Genomic DNA, 21,478 nt, shown 5'->3' on the forward strand with positions numbered 1-21,478 from the left:
GCATTACGCTTTGTCATTTTCATGCTGTGGTTCTGATTTTAAAGGATTTGGAAATTAAATCAAGCCCATTCTTGTCCAGAAGAAACCATTCAATGTCAAGTATATGGGGACATGCAGCCCTCAGAGGTGATAACTGAATGGCAGCCAAACTCAGCCATGATATATAAAAGAAGTGCCTTCTATAGCTTATTGCTGAGATTGGCTTAACTGCAAATGAGTTGCAATTCAATTATACAAAGGGGTGGAAATTCAAAAGCGTATTTATGCACTTGCACTTTAGTAATCAGTGCAAGGAGTGAGACAATGTGTCATTTTTGCACTCAAAGCGTCCAATGCTGTTCAAGAAGAGGCATTTATGATATTAATCAGCATGTTACTGTATGTGATGCAAAGTTCTTTAGTGTGCCTTCAAACTTGCAAAGTGAAACTAAAACTAAAAGGATCAAATGTACACACTGTAACAAAAACATTGACCTTGGTTCAGATGTTAAAAGTATGAAAATGCCTCAACTTATAAAAATTCAGATTTTAATTTATTTTTGTGATTATTAAGCAGGTCCTATATAAGTACAGTGAAAGTGTCAAAATGCTGAGTCCACAGAGAAATGCACATGCTGATTTCCAGGAACTGTGCTCTTTGGACTCTCTATTTGTACTTCTGTAAATTTGTGATGTCACAAACTCCTGCTCCCGTCATACTGTATATGTCTAACCCTTCGCACAGCCCACTGTCCAAAATTGTATATAGAAGTAAACACGAGCAGTCACTCCATCCATTCAGCAAGCTCGGAGATTAAATAAAACCTGTGGTTGGCCAGGGCTTGCTTCACTCAGGAAGGAGTCGGCCAATCAAAAGAAAGGGGTCATTGATATAGATGCCCTATTAAGACACAAAACAGCCTCTTCTTGATGGAACTTCACAGTGAAAGGGACTATGTTGAAATTAATTTTGGTGCTTAAAACCATACCAAAAAACAAGTACCTGTGGATATAAAGACTGCAAATAATACTCAGGAAAAAAGTGTAGTGTGGGACCTTTAATCCCTCTTTCTTGTTTCCTCTCCTCTCCTCAGTAGGCGGGTCTTTGATCGAGACTTTAGGCCACGGGTGGGAGTGGTCTTGTGATGCAGCTGGGTTTGGAGAGCCGTTTCCCTGCCAGCTCTCCCAGCTGTGACTCGCTATTATTTCCTTCTCTTCCGCTCCCTTCTCCGCCGCTACTCCCTGCAGGGTGCCTGCCTCCTGCTCTCTCCGGAGAAAAAGATGGAGCTGCGGATCATTCTACCCGCTTTCCTCTTCCTCTCTGCCGCCTCCCTGAAGTCGGTGTCCGGTGCGGTTTCACGCACGGGACCGAAAGTCACGGAGAAGGTGAGTGATATTTTGCCGCATTTATTTGCATAGATCCAAAAAGCAGCGTTGTGCTCTCTTTTCCCGTGTTCCGTCGGCACCCTTTGCGGTGGTGCGGCCGTGCGCGCCGCCGGAACGCGGATGATAACGGAGGAATAATTCACACGCACACACTTTCTCGGGGGAACGCCAGGACGTGTATCAGCTGGGGGAGGCCTTGACACAAACACACTTCTCTCTCTCTCTCTCTCTCTCTGTCTCTCTCACTGCTTTACAGATTCTTCCTGGATATATGGGGACACCCCACACAAACACAGCTGCGCACTCGTCCGTTCAGATGACAGCTTGCTGCGCAATTGTCTGCAGGCTCAAATGGCTCTGACGTCCACGTGAAATGAATACAAACAATGCAGCTTCTGTGTAAAGCAGTGTCAGTTTGGGGAACTTGGATCAACAAGCACCTGGCTTTACTTTGAAATTATGTTTAACAGAGATCATGTGCATGTGCTGTCTATAGAAATAAGTGGTTACCTCTGGCCCTAAAGTGTCTGAAGTCTCAGGCACATTGCAGTTATTTGGTAATCAGTTGCACTAAAACACAACGTTAAGGGCAGGTCCCGTCTTGTAGTGGCTTTGCTGTGTCAAATTATAGTTAAAATAGTGCATTTTACATTGTGCATTAAGTTGTGCATATTCCTAAACTAACCACACACTAACTGACAAACACCAAACCCGAAGCAGTATTTTTAGTGGAGCAGAGCTAATTGTCTTTTTTGGGCATTTCAGGCTAACTCACCATGCTGCCACCTGATACCTAAATACAGAGACTTTTATGAAATCGGCTGATTTGCCACAAATTCATGACACCTAGCTACTGTTTGCAGAAGAGCAGAAGCAGTCAAACTTTTAAAGGGCCCATATTAAATGATATTAGATTTCTATTTCCTTTTTAGACAATAAAGCAGGTCTAGTTGCTGGAGTTGGTCGATGGCTGCTGTGGACCAACATCATGGGGTGGGTGGGGGGGTGTGAGGAATGTCTCATTTTCTTAATGCCTGTTGCTTTCCTTCCATTTCTGCACGTATTTTTCCATGTTTATGCACTTATTTATTAATGTGATGTACATGTTCATTTGCATTTAAATCGAAAAAGTGAGATCCGATCAGAAGTGGTTACTTGAGATGCTCGTGTCTGCTTTAGCAACGCTGGTCTCTGTCGGGGTGACTTCAGGTAGATTTATGACACTAAAAACATTGAACTTGGTGATTCCCATTGTGATGACAGTCAGCCATCTGCGACAGATGATGGCTGAAATACTATGAAAATGTCAATGCTTAACTCCACGGGGAAATGCACACGTCCGTATTCTATAACTGCCACTTGGGCGAGTTGTTTGAAGTGTGTTGTCCCAAACCTGCATTCATGTCACATATCCATCCTCAGCACAGAACGTTTTTGCAGAAGAAAACACTGAGGGTCCAACTTTTACACCCGGCGCAGCACAGACGTAGCACAAATCCAGACACATTGCCATTTTCATATAGCAGGGCTTTTTTCCGGACTTCTGCCAAGTTGCAATTTTCATTAAACAATGTGCAGAATAGCGCAAAAGGGGTGTGATGTCGCTAAAGTGCCAATGCAGTGCAATTTTGATGTCAATTTTGCAGTGAACTTGCGGCTGCGCCTCCGCCAGCTCAAACAAGTCCTATGTTCCAAATGGTGTACTCGTGTACTAACACTCTCTATTTTGAGTGCATGAGTGTGTTCACACAGTCAAGTACAGAAACATGCAGTGCACAACAAGTAGCAGGAGGATGCCCTCAAAACGCCCCTAAAAAGAAATGTGAAACTCTGGACACTTTCCACCCTCAATGGTTTCCATCTTGGCTACATAGTAGAAGGGGGCGGGACCACCGGCGTGAAGAATTTTCAGATTAAGGTGTCTCAGCTGTTCCTGAACACCACACAAAAGTGTTGTTGTTTTTTCCCCACTGCTGCTGGACAGAAGAATCAGTGTGTTTATTGAGTGTGTTAAACAGAGGGCACAAAAATATGTTAATTTCAGAGGGAAGTAATTAAAGCTGCAGATATTTTGGAGGGTGATGTGTTCACTTGCTCAGGTCATTTCCAGTCAGTGCAGAACAGCAGTGTGCAATTTAAAACAGCACTACCCTGTCAAAATTCCTGCACTACACAAGTAAGACACCTAAGATGGAAGAGCACTATTTGTTACTCTACTACGGGAACTTTGTCATTGGGAACACAGCACAGGTCTCAGTGCAGCACAGCTGGCGGAGGGATATTTTTGTGACTCCAGTGGTAAAAGTGCACACATGAACCGACCCATCCAAAATCCCACAGACAGGTTTATTGGCTGTCCTACGCATTTTATGCCAGTTACATAAATAATGCAATTTACTATCAGCAGCTTTGGCCATTTAATTAATGATTAGAAAGTAAATTATTTATACTCAAAGCTTCCAATGCTGTTCATTTATTAACACCATAACATCAGTGACATTTGGAGGACATTGCTTTTCATCAGTGTTATTAATAAATGAATTGCATTGGGCGCTTTAAGTGTGCATAATTTACTTCTGCTTACGCCTCAACATTCCAGCACCTGATTTCACTTGGACGTTTATTTAATGCCAGTGTTTGGCAACTTTAAGACACGTTTTTTGCCACTTTTCCACACAGCGCCAGAGTTGTGAGCACCTGTGCTTGTGTTCACTAACATCATAAAGAAGTTGGCCACACCCACTTGTGCTCCTGGCACACCTGCTGGCAGACAGAGATAAGGCCCTGAGTGGTCATTCTCTGTTATAGAATATTTAGGCTTTTTAAAAAAATGTTAAATCCAAAAAGAAATACAGGAAAGATCAACATTTACTTCCTTCATTTGACCTAAACACACAGGTGGTTACACAGAGTGAACTCCACCTCCAGAATTAAAAGGTGGACATGGAATTGGAGGAGGGAGAAAAAATACCAAAAACCATAAGATATGGTGGAAATCCCAAGAAAAATAATCTCGAATGGTGTTTATTAGTGAATCGAGTAGACATTAGTATGTTATATATTTTTTAATTAACTTTTTTTTTGTGCCCAGGTGTTTTTTGACATCACGATTGCGGGTCACGAGGTGGGACGGATTGTCATTGGTCTGTTTGGAGAGGTTGTCCCTCTCACTGTGAATAACTTTGTCGCCCTGGCAACCGGAGAGGTAGGATGATGTATAGAAACTTGCATACACAAACACACTGAAGTGATTTACGTGCTTAATCTTCACAAATTAATGTATTGGAAACTATATGTAAATCGTGTTATGCACAAACACACACATTCAACAAGACGCACAAGCAATACATCTGTAGGGATGTCTGTAAATATACTTCGATGCAGCTAACCAAATGGGAACTAGTGGAAGTGCAGCTGTGCTCATCAGCCTTATAAAATGTAGCATTGAAAGCTGTTTTATATGTCCATTTAACATATTTGGCTTTACTTATATTCGCATTGCATTTCCATTTCTTTTGATTTTTTCCCCCACTTATTTTATGCAGCATGTACAGTATATTTCATTCTAGACTCAATGAAGTAGTCTATATACATTCCAACTTGAAATTCACCAGGACATAATAAAAAGTATTTTAAAGGGAACTTTGAATACAAAACATTCAAAACACCGAAATGTTTGTTTGTTTTAGGAAGCTAAATTTATTTTATCTTAATCGCCTCTAAATAAGTTGCTAACTCTCTTAAAACTTCTACTTTTTTCTTACTGTTGTGTTTAAGGAGACACTTTTTTCCGTGTCTCCGCAGAAAGGTTATGGCTACAAAAATACAAAGTTCCATCGAGTCATCAAGGATTTTATGATTCAGGGAGGAGACTTCACAGCTGGAGATGGAACTGGAGGTGGGATTGAAACTCAAAGTAATATTTGTAGACTAAATTCAGAATGTGATGAGGCTTCATGAAAATATCATTCACAGAAATTTCTCAAACCTGTATTATATTCCACTTTGTTGATGTCCATTTGCATCCTCAAAGTGCTCCAATTTTGTTTTTCGAGATACAATGCACAAAGAAAGTTGCAAAATGTAGAAAAGCCAAGATAGTATACATTTTAAGATTTTACATTTTGTAAAATATTTCAACACCTAAAAGTGACCTCATTCTTTTTCTGTCCAGGTCACAGCATCTATGGAACAACTTTTGCAGATGAAAACTTCAAACTGAAGCATTTAGGAGCAGGCTGGGTAAGGGCTCACATACTTGTACTTCTGTTTTTGTCATTTATGCATTGCATGAAACCAATAAGAAGCCAAAATCTTTTAAACATACGTTTCATTAATTTTGCTTTTTCACAAAGTGAGTCTTGGCAGCAGGATCGAATATTGCGACTATAGCTTAAACATACCTTGTGAAAGTGATATGATGTGGAGAATTGTGTGTGTTTGTGTACCAGGTGAGTATGGCAAACGCCGGTCCAGACACCAACGGGTCTCAGTTCTTCGTCCTGGCTGCTAAAGCACCATGGCTTGATGGAAAACACGTGGTTTTCGGCAAAGTTTTAGACGGAATGGTGGGTGGAACCTTAAACACTTTCCATAACGCTCCTTCATCTGTCTGTTTGGGGCAAAAAAAAATAATAATAAAAAAATATATATATATATATATAAAAATATATATATAAATAAATATATATATATATATATATATTATTTTATTTATTTTTTAAAATGAACTTTTTTGATTTTAGCAAATGGCTGCAATGAAACAGAGTGAAAAATTTAAAGGGGTCTGAATACTTTCCGTACCCACTGTATATACACATACATACATACATACATATATGTCATTTTATTTCTCATTAATGTACACTCAGCACCCCATCTTGACAGAAAAAAACAGAAATGTAGAAATTTGTGCAAATTTATTAAAAAAGAAAAACTGAAATATCACATGGTCATAAGTATTCAGACCCTTTGCTCAGTATTGAGTAGAAGCACCCTTTTGAGCTAGTACAGCCATGAGTCTTCTTGGGAATGATGCAACAAGCTTTTCACACCTGGATTTGGGGATCCTCTGCCATTCTTCCTTGCAGATCCTCTCCAGTTCCGTCAGGTTGGATGGTGAACGTTGGTGGACAGCCATTTTCAGGTCTCCCCAGAGATGCTCAATTGGGTTTAGGTCAGGGCTCTGGCTGGGCCAGTCAAGAATGGTCACAGAGTTGTTCTGAAGCCACTCCTTTGTTATTTTAGCTGTGTGCTTAGGGTCATTGTCTTGTTGGAAGGTGAACCTTCGGCCCAGTCTGAGGTCCAGAGCACTCTGGAAGAGGTTTTCTTCCAGGATATCTCTGTACTTGGCCGCATTCATCTTTCCTTCAATTGCAACCGGTCGTCCTGTCCCTGCAGCTGAAAAACACCCCCATAGCATGATGCTGCCACCACCATGTTTCACTGTTGGGATTGTATTGGGCAGGTGATGAGCAGTGCCTGGTTTTCTCCACACATACCGCTTAGAATTAATGCCAAAAAGTTCAATCTTGGTCTCATCAGACCAGAGAATCTTATTTCTCATAGTCTGGGAGTCCTTCATGTGTTTTTTGGCAAACTCTATGCGGGCTTTCATATGTCTTGCACTGAGGAGAGGCTTCCGTCGGGCCACTCTGCCATAAAGCCCCGACTGGTGGAGGGCTGCAGTGATAGTTGACTTTGTGGAACTTTCTCCCATCTCCCTACTGCATCTCTGGAGCTCAGCCAGTGATCTTTGGGTTCTTCTTTACCTCTCTCACCAAGTCTCTTCTCCCACGATTGCTCAGTTTGGCTGGACGGCCAGGTCTAGGAAGAGTTCTGGTCGTCCCAAACTTCTTCCATTTAAAGATTATGGAGGCCACTGTGCTCTTAGGAACCTTGAGTGCTGCAGAAATTATTTTGTAACCTTGGCCAGATCTGTGCCTTGCCACAATTCTGTCTCTGAGCTCCTTGGACAGTTCCTTCGACCTCATGATTCTCATTTGCTCTGACATGCACTGTGAGCTGTAAGGTCTTATATAGACAGGTGTGTGCCTTTCCTAATCAAGTCCAATCAGTTTAATTAAACACAGCTGGACTCCAATGAAGGAGTAGAACCATCTCAAGGAGGATCAGAAGAAATGGACAGCATGTGAGTTAAATATGAGTGTCACAGCAAAGGGTCTGAATACTTATGACCATGTGATATTTCAGTTTTTCTTTTTTAATAAATTTGCACAAATTTCTACATTTCTGTTTTTTTCTGTCAAAATGGGATGCTGAGTGTACATTAATGAGAAATAAAATTAACTTTTTTGATTTTAGCAAATGGCTGCAATGAAACAAAGAGTGAACAATTTAAAGGGGTCTGAATACTTTCCGTACCCACTGTATATATATATATTTATATAAATATATATATCCATCTTAAATAAGCTCGGGCCCAGAGAAGATGGCAGCGTTTATGGATCATGTCTATACATGGTTTCTTCTTTGCATGGTAGAGTTTTATCCTGCATTTGTGGATGCATTAACAAATTGTGTTTACAGACAATTGTGTTCAGAAGTGTTCCCAAACACATGCAATGATTTCCACTCCAGAACGATTTTAGGTTATAATTTCATGAAATCTCCAAATTCTTTGCAATTTCACATTGACGAACATTATTCTTGGATTGTTGCACTATTTGTCCACACCGTCTTTCACAGATTGGTGAATCCCTCCCAAGAGATTCTGGGTATAAAAAGAACATCCCAGAGAGGCAATCAAATTATTGACATCTTACCAAGCAATTTGATTATTAGTGAGTTGTTCCACGAGGTGTTTTTTTTTTAGCATCACACAACCTGTCCAGCCTTTAGTTGCCCCTGTCCCAAATGTTTTTTTAAACAAAACAGAAGACAAAGAAAATAAGGAATACACTTTAGATTCTGCTAAATCCACTTTTTGATCCATCCCTCTTAGATTCAGGAGCTTCACCCACATAGGAAATATAAAAAGTGAAAGGTGTTCTTGAGATTTTTGGTTCATGTTCAGACACATCAGTGTCTGCTGTTCTAAAACCTACATATACAATCCTCATCAATTAAACAAAGATTTAGAGTTTATTAACCAACTACACCCATTAGTAGTTTTTTTAAAGGGGTTGTTAAAGCCTCATGGGAAATGACAACAAGGCAATAGACATTCCTTAGGAATTAGCCACTGTACCAACAATATAATGCAGAAATTCCTGTTAATCTTTTGCAAAACCAAATAAATGCCCAAATAAATGTTTGGCACTCTTTATCTAAACTGAGTGCATCTAATGTGATTTTATGTGTCTCTTTTGACAGTCCGTGGTTCATACCATCGAGCTTCAGGACACCAACGACAGGAACCTGCCATACACCGAGTGTGTGGTCATCAACAGCGGCAGGATCCCCATTAAAGAGCCCTTCATAGTGGAGGTGGAAGGCTGGTAAACGCAACTGGTGGAAAGTTTTCTGTAGGACAAATACAGTACTATACCCTGGTGATTGATCAGAAGTCCCATTTGAATCGTGCCAAATTTACATTTTCATTTCATACTTTAGCATTTTAACTAGCAAATTGTAGCATTCTAGCATGCAGAAATGGTTGTTTTAATTTGTCAGGGCCAATACAGTATCTGAATTTAAGATTTGATAAAGTAATTGAATTTCTTTGACTTTTTTACTTGACGAATACAAATGTTTTTCTAACAAATCGAAAGTCTTGAAAATGATCAGTTCAATTTCATCGTAGCAGCTGAAGAACCTTGCCCAAATAAAGTAATGGAGTTTAAAATGTTTAGAAATCACCACAAGAAATATCTAAGCAAAGAGTAAACAACCGAGACAAAGAGTCCTACCAGCTTGTACTTAGTCCAAAAGAAGTTGTTAATACTCAGCTCCACAAAGCTAATGTTAACTCGGAGCATGGTAACTCACTAGCTAATGTTGGTATGCTAACATATCCCAAAGGCTAATGTATCAGGCTAATATGGCATTTTAACACCCAGTGGTATAAGCTGAACATGGCTTCTGATAAATGTCTACTGTACAGAGACATAGCATAAGAAGTCACAGATGTTTTTAGTAAGGGATTAACAGAAATGATCAACCATACAGCAGCTGACTAACAGGTACTGTAGCTATTAAACTTCATGAAAATAAACAGGAAATACAAGGTCAAGTATGGTGCAAAACACACCAAAAACTACAAAACATATACACAATAACAAGATGCAAAAACTCCTTCAAAAAAAACTGTGGTCCTGAGGTGCCGATGCAAATGTACAAAAACATAAACTTGCAGTCCTGAAGGGTAAAATGCAAATACCATAAAAAAAATAAAAATAAAAATCAACAATATTAACTAGCAGCCCTGAAGTGCAAATTGCAGCCCAAAAGTTACCATAATACGTCATCAGCTAGTCGTCAGCTTTGGCTACATTTCTGGAGGATTTGAGGCAGCCGCACCAAGACAGGAAAGCCACTCATGTCATCATGAAAAAGTATCCCGAGTCTATGGCAATCATATATATGCTGGTAGAAAATGACTTATGCCTGCTGGATGACGGGTATGATGGCATTTGACATATGCCATCACACCACAGTATAAATGCCTCTGGATATGATTGGTTTAAAATGGCATTTGCAGCTGGTGTATTTGAAGATTAATCAATAAGTCCCGAGAGGAGGAAGATATAACCCTCATGAATAAGTGTTACAAACTTCATCGTTCGATCATCATCGTCAGTTCCTGAGTTACACGTGTATCTTTGAGTGCCGGTCTATGCGCGTGCCGATTTCTCCACAGACCTCACCGGAGGGCGCACATCAAACTTTGTGTCAAACTGTAAATCGGCAACGGAGACGCGTAAAAAGCTTCAGGAAGCCGACGTGAATGAAGCAATGAAATTGGGCAGGTGTTTGACTGACATTCACGTTTTCAAAGGGCAGAACGTCACCCTCCAAAAATCTAAAAAGGCGCAATAGGTTAAGGTGCAAACCGGGTGGGTTTTCTTTGACATTCATGGGTCTGTCCTCTACTGGGATGTTCTGAGACGTCTTAAGGATAAACATTGAGCGCAAATGACCTGAAGTGTGACGTGATGGCACTTCAACATGACAATGTGTCCCACTCACAACGCATTGAAAACACACTAGTCTTCCCCCCCCCCCCCCCCCCCCCCACACACACACACAGTAACACAACCCCCTCCACCCTTACTCACCGGATTTGGCTCCCCGCGACTCCCTTTACCGAAGTCACAAACGTCAATGTATATTGTATGTTGTAGGTGAAGAGAGAAAGCTTAAACTGGGCTCTTGACGGAACCTTTGTGATTAAGTACTCCTTGTTTCTTGATCAAAATCAGCTCCTGCTTCTGTGAGTAGTGGCCTGGGTGCTTCTGCGACATTTTACGCAACCTGAAACTTGCGCAGAGAACGCACATAAAAGCTTGTGAAAAAGTTTTTGAGGAACCGGAAGAAGTTGCAGGGGGACAAATCCAGTGAGCCGGAGTGGTGGGGGTTGACACTTGTGATTTTGTGGGAGAGAAACTTGTGCATTTTCAATGCGCTTTGAGGGGACCTGTTCGCTTGTTGGAGAACCCAAGTCCAATTGCGCCACAGTTCAGGTCATTTGCACTGAACGTTTTTCTCTTAGACACCTCAGAAATATCACAATAGAGCACAGTCTAACCCTGGGGGGGCAAATTCATAGTGCACAGTCCTGCGAATGTCAAAGAAAAACCCACCTGGTTGTGCGCCTGACCTGATGCACCTTTTTTTTTTTTTTTGGACGGGGACGTTATGCCACTCGGAAGCAGGAGTGTCAGTCAAAACACCTCTAATTCCATTTCTGTAGGCTTCCTTTTTTTTAAAAAAAAAAAAAGGTTTTTAAGCATTTTAAGGGTTTCCTTTGCCAATTTACACCATTTGACGCAATATTTGATGTGTTCCCCTCTGGTAGTGTCAACGGAGAAATGGCTGTGCGCACCGACCAGTGGCCACATACATCTGTAACTCCAGATTGATGATGGTCAAGAGACAACATTTTTAACACTTGTTTAGGATTATACCTTCCTTCTGCTCCGTGAACGTCGTAAGGTTGCACATCGTTTGGGCGCAAAAGGAATTTATTGATCCGCCCTCATATAATCAGGCTGCAAATGCCATTTTAGACCAACCATATCCACATGCATTTATATAGTAGTATGCTATGCCATCATACCACTCAGCTAGCAGCCGGTGTGTTTTCTACCAGCATATATATGATTGGCATAGACTCAAGGTACTTTTTCACTATGATATAAAGCGCTTTCCCATCTCGGTGCTGCTGCCTCAAATCCTTTGGAAACGGTGCTAACAGCTGACGGACCAGCTGATGATGTATTTCCGTAATTTTTTTTGGGCTGCAATTTGCACTTCAAGATTACTTGCTTATGTTGTAATTTTTTTTTTCTTTTTTGTATTTGCAGTTCAGGACTGCAAGTTTTTGTTGTTGTGCATTTTCTTTTTGTGTTTTGCCCTTCATGACAGTTTTCTTTTGTTTTTTTTTGTATTTTGCATCTGCACCTCAGGACCACAGTTTTTTGGGGGGAGTTTTTTAATTTTCCTTTGTGTGTATGCTTTTGCTCTTCAGGACTGTTGGTTTTTGCTGTTGTGTTTTGTATTTCAGTGACACCGTCGTTAAGACATGAATCTCTGGAGGTCAGATAGAGATTTAAAGACAGTTAATTGGTCATTTTATGCTGAGATGGAAACTTAATTTTTTTTTTTCAAAATGGCCACTTCTTTCAGAAGTGTGGCCAATAATGCAGTGTTTTTTATTCCATTACGTTTGTGCATTGACACATGCAGCATTTAAACATACAGCATGAAACAATGCACATCCAAGGTCAAATTGGCAGAATCCTGCTTAAATACATATTAACCTAGAGATACAAAGTTTTCAAAGGCTAGTGGCAGTTTGTGTTTGTTTTTAGTGGTAGGTGCCACCTAGCATTATCCATCACATTTTATATCAAAATGAATAATGAACAAACTGTTTAACTTTCCATCATGTCATAAAGTAGACTGAAGACCATGTTGGCTGAAATCAAACATGATGGAAATGTCATGGAAATTTGCACTTCCAGAATAACTACATTTCTCTTATTGCCAAATAATTTTTTATTTGCCAAATTCCTTATACTTCTTATGCATCTGAACAATAAATACCAGAATTTCAAAGCCTTTTAAAATACATATGCAAAAACTGTGTAGCAAGTGTCAAATTCTAGCATTATTTTTGTCATTGAAAATGAAGAGTTTGTGTTGCGTGTTTCGATACATTATACACAGTATCATCTCGTGCAAAAACAACAGCACAAATTGAACAGGATGAAAAAGAGTATTATTAATGTACTGATGTTGTTTTCTCTTCCTAATAATGAGTTTAAATGTTGTATTCTGTGTGAGGTGTTTAGTTGCTGACTGTCACCTATTCAATTAACAATTCTTAGAGATAATGTGTTATGTTCTTTGTAATGTTCTCATTGTGATAACCCAAAACAGTTATTGTAGCATTATGATGTAGAATATTCCTGGTGCCACTGAAATTAATGCAGCATTCAAAAGTTCCTTTACCATACATATCAGAATGTTTTTTTTTCCATGCACAACTAAAGAAAGTGCCAACTGGTGTATTTTCTACAGTAAATACACTATTGCAAAACCGTCTGAGGCCAATGTTCAGTTATTTGGGAATCTTTCCTCATCTTTCTCTCTCGTTGTTCATCTATCAGCTGTTTGTGCAAGAATTGAGGTCCCTATAAACTCATTAAGACAGCTGTTCAGGTAGTTGTAATGGCAAACTGTGTGTATCACATCAAGTGAAACAATAAAAAGGCACTATCAGATGCACCACTTATTGTCTTCCAGCAATATAGGTGGTTTATCCCAATTTACTGATAATAATAATAATAATAATAACAACTTTATTTCTACAGTGCTTTTCAAAAACAAGTTACAAAACACAGTATGCAACAGTATAACATATAATGATAAAATACAACAAAAATTAAATAGACAATAAAACAGACAGTCAATAATAATGCAGCCAACAAAAGGCAAATCTAAAATAGTGAGTTTTTAAGAGTAACTTAAAAGAATACAGTGTGTTAGTGTCCCTTATCACCTCTGGCAGGTTTGAGGGGGCCGAACAGAAAACGCCCGGTCACCTTTAGTTTTGTGTTTAGTTGGAGGTGTGGTCAGGAACGACCTACCAGAAGATCTCAGGTTGCTTGTAGGCTCGTAGGGGGACAGGAGGTCAGCTATATATTCAGGCGCCAGCCCCCGGCAACCCTTATAAGTGATCATACACATTTTAAAATCTATTATAAAATGGACAGGGAGCAAATGAAGTGATTTTAAAAAAAAAAAGTATATTGTGCTCTCTCCTGTTGGTACCTGGTTATGAGTCTGGCTGCTGCATTTTGAATACGTTGAAGTTTCTTCATTGTTAATTGTGTGAGGCAGGAGTACAGTGCATTGCAGTAATCTAAACGGGATGAGATGAAAGCATGAATTACTATTTCTAGGTTATTGGGGGATAGAAATGATATGACCCTGTAGTAGCAGACCAAATGCTACAGATAAACTGTTTAAATCTGTTGGACAAATAAATAACTACCCTTTTATCATGTAATCATTGCTTTAGTCAAGGTTTGTTCAGGCACAGAAACAACCTGGTTAGAAAAAAAAAACATGCTCTGGGTTAAATTAAGTATTTTAAGGTAAGAGACATGAACAGTCATGTTTCACAGAGACATGACACATGCACCAAATATAACATGTACCGCAAATAAGTGTGGCCAATTTGTTTGGTATTTTGATGAATACAGATGCAGGAGCAACTCAGTAAAGTAGGAGGAATAGATAATTAGAAGGGTGTGTCACAGCCAATTAAATTGAGTAACACAAAACAGAACAGAGGCAAAGAAAAGCTGCTGGTGGGCCTACAAAAAAAAGAAAAGAAAAAAGACAAATCAGTTCAGCGAGGCCCACCATGCTGCCAACTAAAACACATCATGTTGTGTCCCTTCCTCTGACATGGAGCTGACGTGTTGTCAAGATGGCCGAACAACTACGGGGTTGCCGACATGAATTTCAAGCTACCGTGTCAGACAAAGCTTTCACAAGATTTAGACTTTGACATGAGGAGCGATCATTGCATTTACATTATTACATTTACATAGTCTGCAACTACAACACTACCAAGCGCAGCAGGGACAGCAGAGGGAGAACGAAGGACAGCAGGTGCCTGTGGCTCTAAATTGGCAAACTGGGGGAGGAGTCTAAGGCCTTAAGGTGCATTCAACAACACTACACCTGGCCTGGTTCACCTGAATTAGAATTACACGCTCTCCGCATCACAGAGATCAGATGCAGCCTTGCTTTGAGACACAGGCTCAATTTTCAATGTCCATACTCACCAACTTTTAGGTGCGTCCCCAGTGAGTCCGCGAGGATTTAAGGCTGTCCTACTGTCAAATCGTCAAGTCCATGAGGGCTCTCTGGTGGACATTTTGAGCCCTTTAGGCACATTTTACTGTAAGTCTGCATTTCTGCAGACTTGGCCAAAGGGAATTACACACACTTCCTGCCGCCAACAAAATGTAAACAAACCGAACATGGATGATGTTATCATCATCATATATATATATATATATGAAGCCAGATGCTGTTACTTGCAGATAACATCATATACCACACCCTGCTAAGCAGCCCTACGTCGGCCCGCAGGTCAATCTCATCCATCCTTTTCCACTTGATTCCATATTTTCAGAAACTTTCCAAATTGGTCATTCGGGTTTATTTTTTTCGATGGTGTGAAGAAGATGTGGAATGTTGACACAATGTCGTGGGGCTGGGCAACTCCACATGTTGTGGCCGCTGAGGTCTTCCTCATGACATTTTGCGATGACATCTGGCCCAAACAAGAGCCACGTATTTTACTGGGGTTTTTTTTGAAGAAAATGTCTCTCCCTCTCTCAGCTTTGGGGATTTTCTTCATCTGAAGGTGATGCATCAATATTTGGGTTGCATCTTTCCCATGTTCTTCTTCCAAATCCTCCTTTTACCACACTCTACAAAAATATTAATGCAACACTTTTGTTTTCGTGTCCATTTTTCATGAGTTGAAGTAAAAACTCTAAAATGTGTAGTTTTATCTCACATGCCACAAATGTCAAAAGATTTTGAGAGAATGTGCCATTTGTCATGCTGACTGCAGGAACCTCCATCAGAACTATTGCCCTTAAACTGAATGTTCATTTCACTCTAATGTCCTTTCAGAGAGCCTACCAAGTACAGGACCAAAGGTAAGTTTGTTGCTACTATACTACAGTTACTAAATTGTCCATATGTTATATTGGCTTGCTGAGCTGTAGTTATGCATCTTGTTTACGTGTGAAATTGAATTATGAATTTATATTGCCTTTGCTGTGGTTTTAGGCACTTTAGAATGGTTTATGCACCTGTGAGGGACACACCAAGGAGATATTTAAATCACCGCTGGGCAACAAGGTTTTTGTATTCTGATAAATGATAAAGGACGTGTAGACACAAAGCATCTATTTCTACATCGAAATGACGTGTAAGCATGAAACCTGCTTATGCAGGTACAAGTCCTAACTTCATCAAAAACAAAAGGGACAGATGCTCTGGTTGTGAAATTTGAATCAGAACAGAATCGTGACTGAGCCGTTGTGCGACTAAAACGTGAAACCTGTTGTCATTCTGGAACACTTTTTTTTGTTTGTTTCAGGCCTCCATTCGAGGCAGTCGGGAGTCTGCAGCCCCGCCGTTTGAGAAGCGTTCGCCGTTAAGCTGTGTAATTATCGTCAGTAAAAGGTGAAGCTGCAGAGGAAGGCTGGCGAGCCGACAGCTGATCTCTCAGCGTTGACACAAAACTGCTGCTAATGAGAACTACAGCGGGTGATTTGTTTTCCCCTGTTCTACAACACGCGCGCGCGCACACACACACACACATATACACACAGATACCAACAGATAAACAGGTACACACACACACACATACACACACACGGGGGAGGAAAACATATCCAAACACAAAGGTCAGAGTGGAGTAGAAATCTCTGGAGGAAGACAGGAAGTCGACAGAAAACAATGAAATATATCACAGCCCCTCCGCTCGATGCACGGCGCTCTCTGAAAAGTCAGATCTTCACAAATTACCGAAATAAGACAATAATTTTCACCCCTGACATGTTTACTTCAAAACGGTGAAGGGTGGCTGGGCAATTGGACGAGGGTTCAGATATCATCAAAGGTTGTTTTGTTTGTCTTCTTTAATTTTCGACATTTATTGTCAGGAAAAGAATCTGGTTTCAACTGCTCATCTAATTTCAACTCATGTTGCTGATATTTTCAGCCAATTTTAAATGTCCTCCAATTTAAACGCTTTTTTTCACTAAAACAATTCCAATAACATCTGATAATGTGTTTTCAGGGTGTTGAATCCTTGGATTACCTTTAAGACTACTACCGACAACCTGTTAAAAGCACCATGGACATGTTTTATTCATGTTTTTTTATCACTGTAATATTTTCCTTTCTAATTTTTTTTTTTTTTTTTTTTTTTTGTATGCATGCATTTGCTTGTTTGTGTGTTTGTTTACCCATGTTTTTTTTATTTATTTTATTATTCAATGACGTTAAAGCATCACCTTTGAGTGTAATATTGCGATTATACAACAAGTTTACCAACTAAATGAAATATGTAATCAAAATGTATTCATATTGTGGGTCAGTTCACTCTTAAAATATTAAACTTTTGGTTAGTGCAATTTCTGTTTCCATGGCAACACATGGGTTAAGACAAAGAGCTGGAAAACAATCAGTCGCATCTGTAGACTCTTATGTAATGTATGTAATGTTTACCACTCCAGGAAGTAGGCCGACCCTTAGCAACAACCCCAGCAACAGAGACGAGATCGAGTCAGTTTTATTGCTTTCTAGAGATCTTTTCTCAAACTAAATAAATACAGCACATAGAAACACTAAACTGCTCAGCTAGCTTGATCTCGTGGTAAGTAAGATATCCACTGAAAGAAGATATCGATGGACTCGCTAGGATTTTAAGTGCGCGACTATCTGCGGTGTTACGGTACGGGGTCCAAAAAAGGACCAAAAGAGACCTGATTTCACCATGGGTCACATTTGATAGACCTATAACAAGTAAAAACAACATTATATTGCATATTATATGAAATTCTATAACAATTATGTATTGCCATTGAGAGGGCAGAGGGATATTTTCTAGTGATGAGGACAACACAGACACCCTTCTGTTTTTAGGATTTGGAGAACATAACAGTTAAAGAAAAGAAAAGAGAGGAGGTGGAAAAAAGAAAGAAAAGCCACCCAACTCACCTCCCCACGTAAACACCCAAAGCAAAACCAAAGGAACATCATGAGGTAGCAAAATGTGGAAATAACATCAGAATCCATTCGTCATCTCCAAATATTGAATGTAAAGTTGCCAGATAGTGACTTATAAGTTCACCTTATAATATATGTATTCTTCTCCACCTCAAGAGTATTGACAAGATCATCAAGCCACATATTAACATTTGGAAGATCTTTACCCTTCCACAACATCCACAAGCATTTCTTTGCTGTAAGAAGGCAACGATTGATCAGCTGTCTATCAACCAAATGTGATGTTGTTTAACATCTCTGACACATTCAAAAATACAGTAATTGTATATGGTTCAGGCTTGATTCTTGAATAGTTAGTTACTGAAACTATATGAAAATGTGGAATCAGCACAACCGGATCTTAGGACACATTATACAGCAGTGAACTAGACGGCTTCATTAGATTCACTTGGACAGGAGGAAGGAACACAGAGGAACCATTTATTTATCTTAGATGTGGGGAAGTGCAACTTATGTCCTCTTTTTAATTGCAGTGCCAGTTCATCGTGGTACTTGTGCTCTTTGTTTCTGCGTGAGTTTCCTGGTGTTGTGACTTTTTGCCTGATTTCTTAGACCGAGTTTTTGCCCGACCCTCTTGTACTATTGCCTGTATCCGCTTACTTGGTTTTGACCCCGGACTACGTGATTGGACTGAGCCTCTGGAGCTCCCTCTGGTGTTTTTGCCTGTTTTTGTGCACCTAATACAAAGTAAAACTGTCGACTCCACATGCGTCTCTCGGGTCGTGCTTTCTCAGTCCACAAGTTGGATCGTTACAATAAGACTATGTCTGATGTGAATTACTTTGTTTTGCACTATGATTATATCGTTTCTCTGCAATCTGTGTATTCAGATCTTTTTCACATTTCTCTCTTATACCTGCGGCGTCCACTCTTTCATCCCACAGAGCTGGTATAGATTTTAACAATAAATGAAAGTGTGGAGTTAGTTAAAGTCTCACGACCTCAAACTTCTGAACATAATTTCTCATTTGCAGGTATAAGGCAAGTTGGATCAAGGCCATTTTAATTTCTCAGTCAATGTCTCTGGGATTTTAATATATAATCTGCATGTGGAAAAAAACACATTTTGTGCCGTGTCTGTTTTATAACTGAAAATAAGAGATTTAGTAGGCATTTTCTCAGAAAGAGGTTCTATCACTTCAGGCAAAAGCAGACAGCCTCTTCATGTCCCACAATGCAATGCAAATTCATGGGATATTGTTATATTTGGGTATATATGTACCACATATCTTGTTTTCTCTTTTTAATGTCTACTACAAGGTGAGTTTACGAAAGTTAAATAAAGTGAAGAGTTTTACAGTTTCTTTATAACCAAAGTCCATTTTGTACATGTGATCAGTTAAAGGCTTGACCTCAGTCAAACACGGGATGAGAAAATCTAAAAATGTCATTTTTCAGACTGAAAAGTTTGTGTATTTGGACATGTTTCTGTGAGAATCACCTAGATTTTGTGATACAAATGTTAAGAATCATTTAGGCAAATTTAAAACCGTGCTTCAAGAATCAGTCTTCAATCGTTTAAACCCTTTTTGAATTCAATACATACAGACCAAAGTTAGTTGTGGTATAAGAGTATATGTAGCAGTAGCAGTAGCAGTGACCAATTAGTATTCAACATACAGACAGTTAACAAGCATGTCAGAATTGTATTAGGATACACAGAAACCATCCAAAGCCATCCTATGACTTGGTTGAAATGTGCCCCATGTTCATTCAGCAGTATTTAAAAGTAAAAACTGTTTTCAAACATTAAGCAGGTCTGAACAACAAGCAAAAACGCAGTCATTGAAAAGCTGTTAAAACAACACATGCATTTAGTTTGGACCCCTAACAAATGTTTTGACGTTCAAATCATTAAAGTTTAAGAAGACTCACACATCATAAAATTGGATTAAGCTTGGCTTTTTAAAGAATAAATGTGATTCAATAGAGAAGTTTTACTCTTTGAAGCATCTCAACTGACTCTATTTTCTGTGTTTTGTTATTTTTCTATGGGACCACCAGGTAAAAGCGATGGACAAACTACCACCTCCAGTATCCACCAACTCCACTCAGGCCGCCGCAGAGAAATCCCTCTGTTTTTCAGCCGATATAACAAGACTGTCTGAACCCGGCAGACCAGCAGAGAGCTGGAGATGGAGGCAGAGAGAGGGTTTAGGGAGGCGAAAAGAGAGAAACAGAAAGCGATAGAAAGACACAGGGAGAAAGAGACAAAGAGGAGGAGAGGTTTTTAAATGGTCCGGAGGGATGCGTGTTGAGAAGGAGGAGGAGGAGGAGAGGAACGTGGGGAGGCTCCCACAGTGATATCTAGTTGTTATATTGGGGGATCTTTTATAGCAGATCAATGGAAAGAAAGAAAGAAAGAAAGAAAGAAAGAAAGAAAGAAAGAAAGAAAGAAAGAAAGAAAGAAAGAAAGAAAGAAAGAAAGAAAGAAAGAAAGAAAGAAAGAAAGAAAGAAAGAAAGAGGGAGGGACGGCGGCGGTGTGGAAGGATGACAGGCCTCATTACCACCAAACATCAGACAGTGATGCCTCTTTGTGCGTGTGCGCGCATGTGTGTGTGCATGTTTATATGTGCGTGTGTTTAGAATGTTTGTGTTTTCATATTGCATGTACTCTATACTGTGTGTATTTCCATGCCAGCAGAAGATTATTTGCAATCATAAGTGTAAGAAGTGTTTGCAAGATTGTCTATTCTTTCTCTCAATACGTGTGTGTGTGTGTGTGTGTGTGTGTGTGTGTGTGTGTGTGTGTGTGTGTGTGTGTGTGTGTGTTCACTCCCTGTGGGCCTCCATGAGAGAAGCAAAGGATTATGGGACAGAATTGTTTAAAGGTCAGGAGCAAACACATCCTCAGACAGAGAGAGGTTGCCCTGAGAACTAACACCTAACCTGGACACGACCAACACACAAGCCGCTTTTAAACGAACCACAACACGGCGAATGCACAACTGTAAGGATGCGTTCAGGATAATTCTGCTGTATTACAACCTGGGGGGCATATTGTTATACATTTAAATTTGACCAGCAATAGTAGCATTGTACTACACTGACCAGAACCCTATAGTACCACGATGTACAAGAATAATACAAGAATTGATGAAACAAAACTAAAGACCCATTTGGACAGGAAGAATATGGTTATTCCAGACGGGACATTTTAATGGGACACAAGGCTTTTAATGGGCCACAAGGCTTTGAACTTTAATTGATGACATATTTGTTCAATACAATAACTTTTTGGACCCTTTTTCCATTTATAGTCCGTATTAAATGGAGTGTTAAGGTTAGAATGTGTTTAACTTTCAACTCCCTGACTCACTAAAATACTGTCAAAAATGTGTTGTTAATCCTGTACCACCCCCCCCCCTCTCTTCTTCTCTCTCCCCCCCCCCCCCCCCCCCCCCCCCCCCACACACACACACACATACATGTACAGGCACAATTTATACACCAATCTGTAGGGATTTTTGTTTGCTTTCAAAATTATTTTTTTTCATCTGAAAAAATAAGCTCTAGAATTTATGGTCAAAAACTGAAAAATAAACAACAACAACAACTGTTTCTACAACCTGTGACAACACCTGTATAATATATAGT

General features: G+C 39.8%; 1 protein-coding gene across 1 annotated transcript; it reads left to right on the forward strand.

The window, feature by feature from the left end:
- Positions 1 to 964: 964 nt before the first annotated feature.
- On the forward strand, positions 965 to 13,093 carry ppic (peptidylprolyl isomerase C). Its single transcript, XM_069169309.1, has 6 exons — positions 965 to 1,365; positions 4,457 to 4,570; positions 5,170 to 5,263; positions 5,540 to 5,607; positions 5,817 to 5,933; positions 8,701 to 13,093. The coding sequence occupies exons 1-6, from the start codon at positions 1,261 to 1,263 to the stop codon at positions 8,827 to 8,829; spliced, it is 627 nt and encodes a 208-aa protein (XP_069025410.1). The 5' UTR covers positions 965 to 1,260; the 3' UTR covers positions 8,830 to 13,093.
- The last annotated feature ends 8,385 nt before the right edge of the window (positions 13,094 to 21,478 follow it).

The sequence above is a fragment of the Embiotoca jacksoni genome, unplaced genomic scaffold (assembly GCF_022577435.1).
Source record: "Embiotoca jacksoni isolate LCO1_2020_lvr unplaced genomic scaffold, fEmbJac1.0.p SCAF_44, whole genome shotgun sequence".
Taxonomy (NCBI): domain Eukaryota; kingdom Metazoa; phylum Chordata; class Actinopteri; family Embiotocidae; genus Embiotoca; species Embiotoca jacksoni.

Coding starts and splice junctions, on each gene's coding strand:
- ppic (XM_069169309.1), top strand. CDS start 1,261: ATGGAGCTGCGGATCATTCTACCCGCTTTCCTCTTCCTCTCTGCCGCC. Junction 5,264..5,539: donor AGCTGGAGATGGAACTGGAG/GTGGGATTGAAA, acceptor TTTTCTGTCCAG/GTCACAGCATCTATGGAACA. Junction 5,934..8,700: donor GCAAAGTTTTAGACGGAATG/GTGGGTGGAACC, acceptor CTCTTTTGACAG/TCCGTGGTTCATACCATCGA.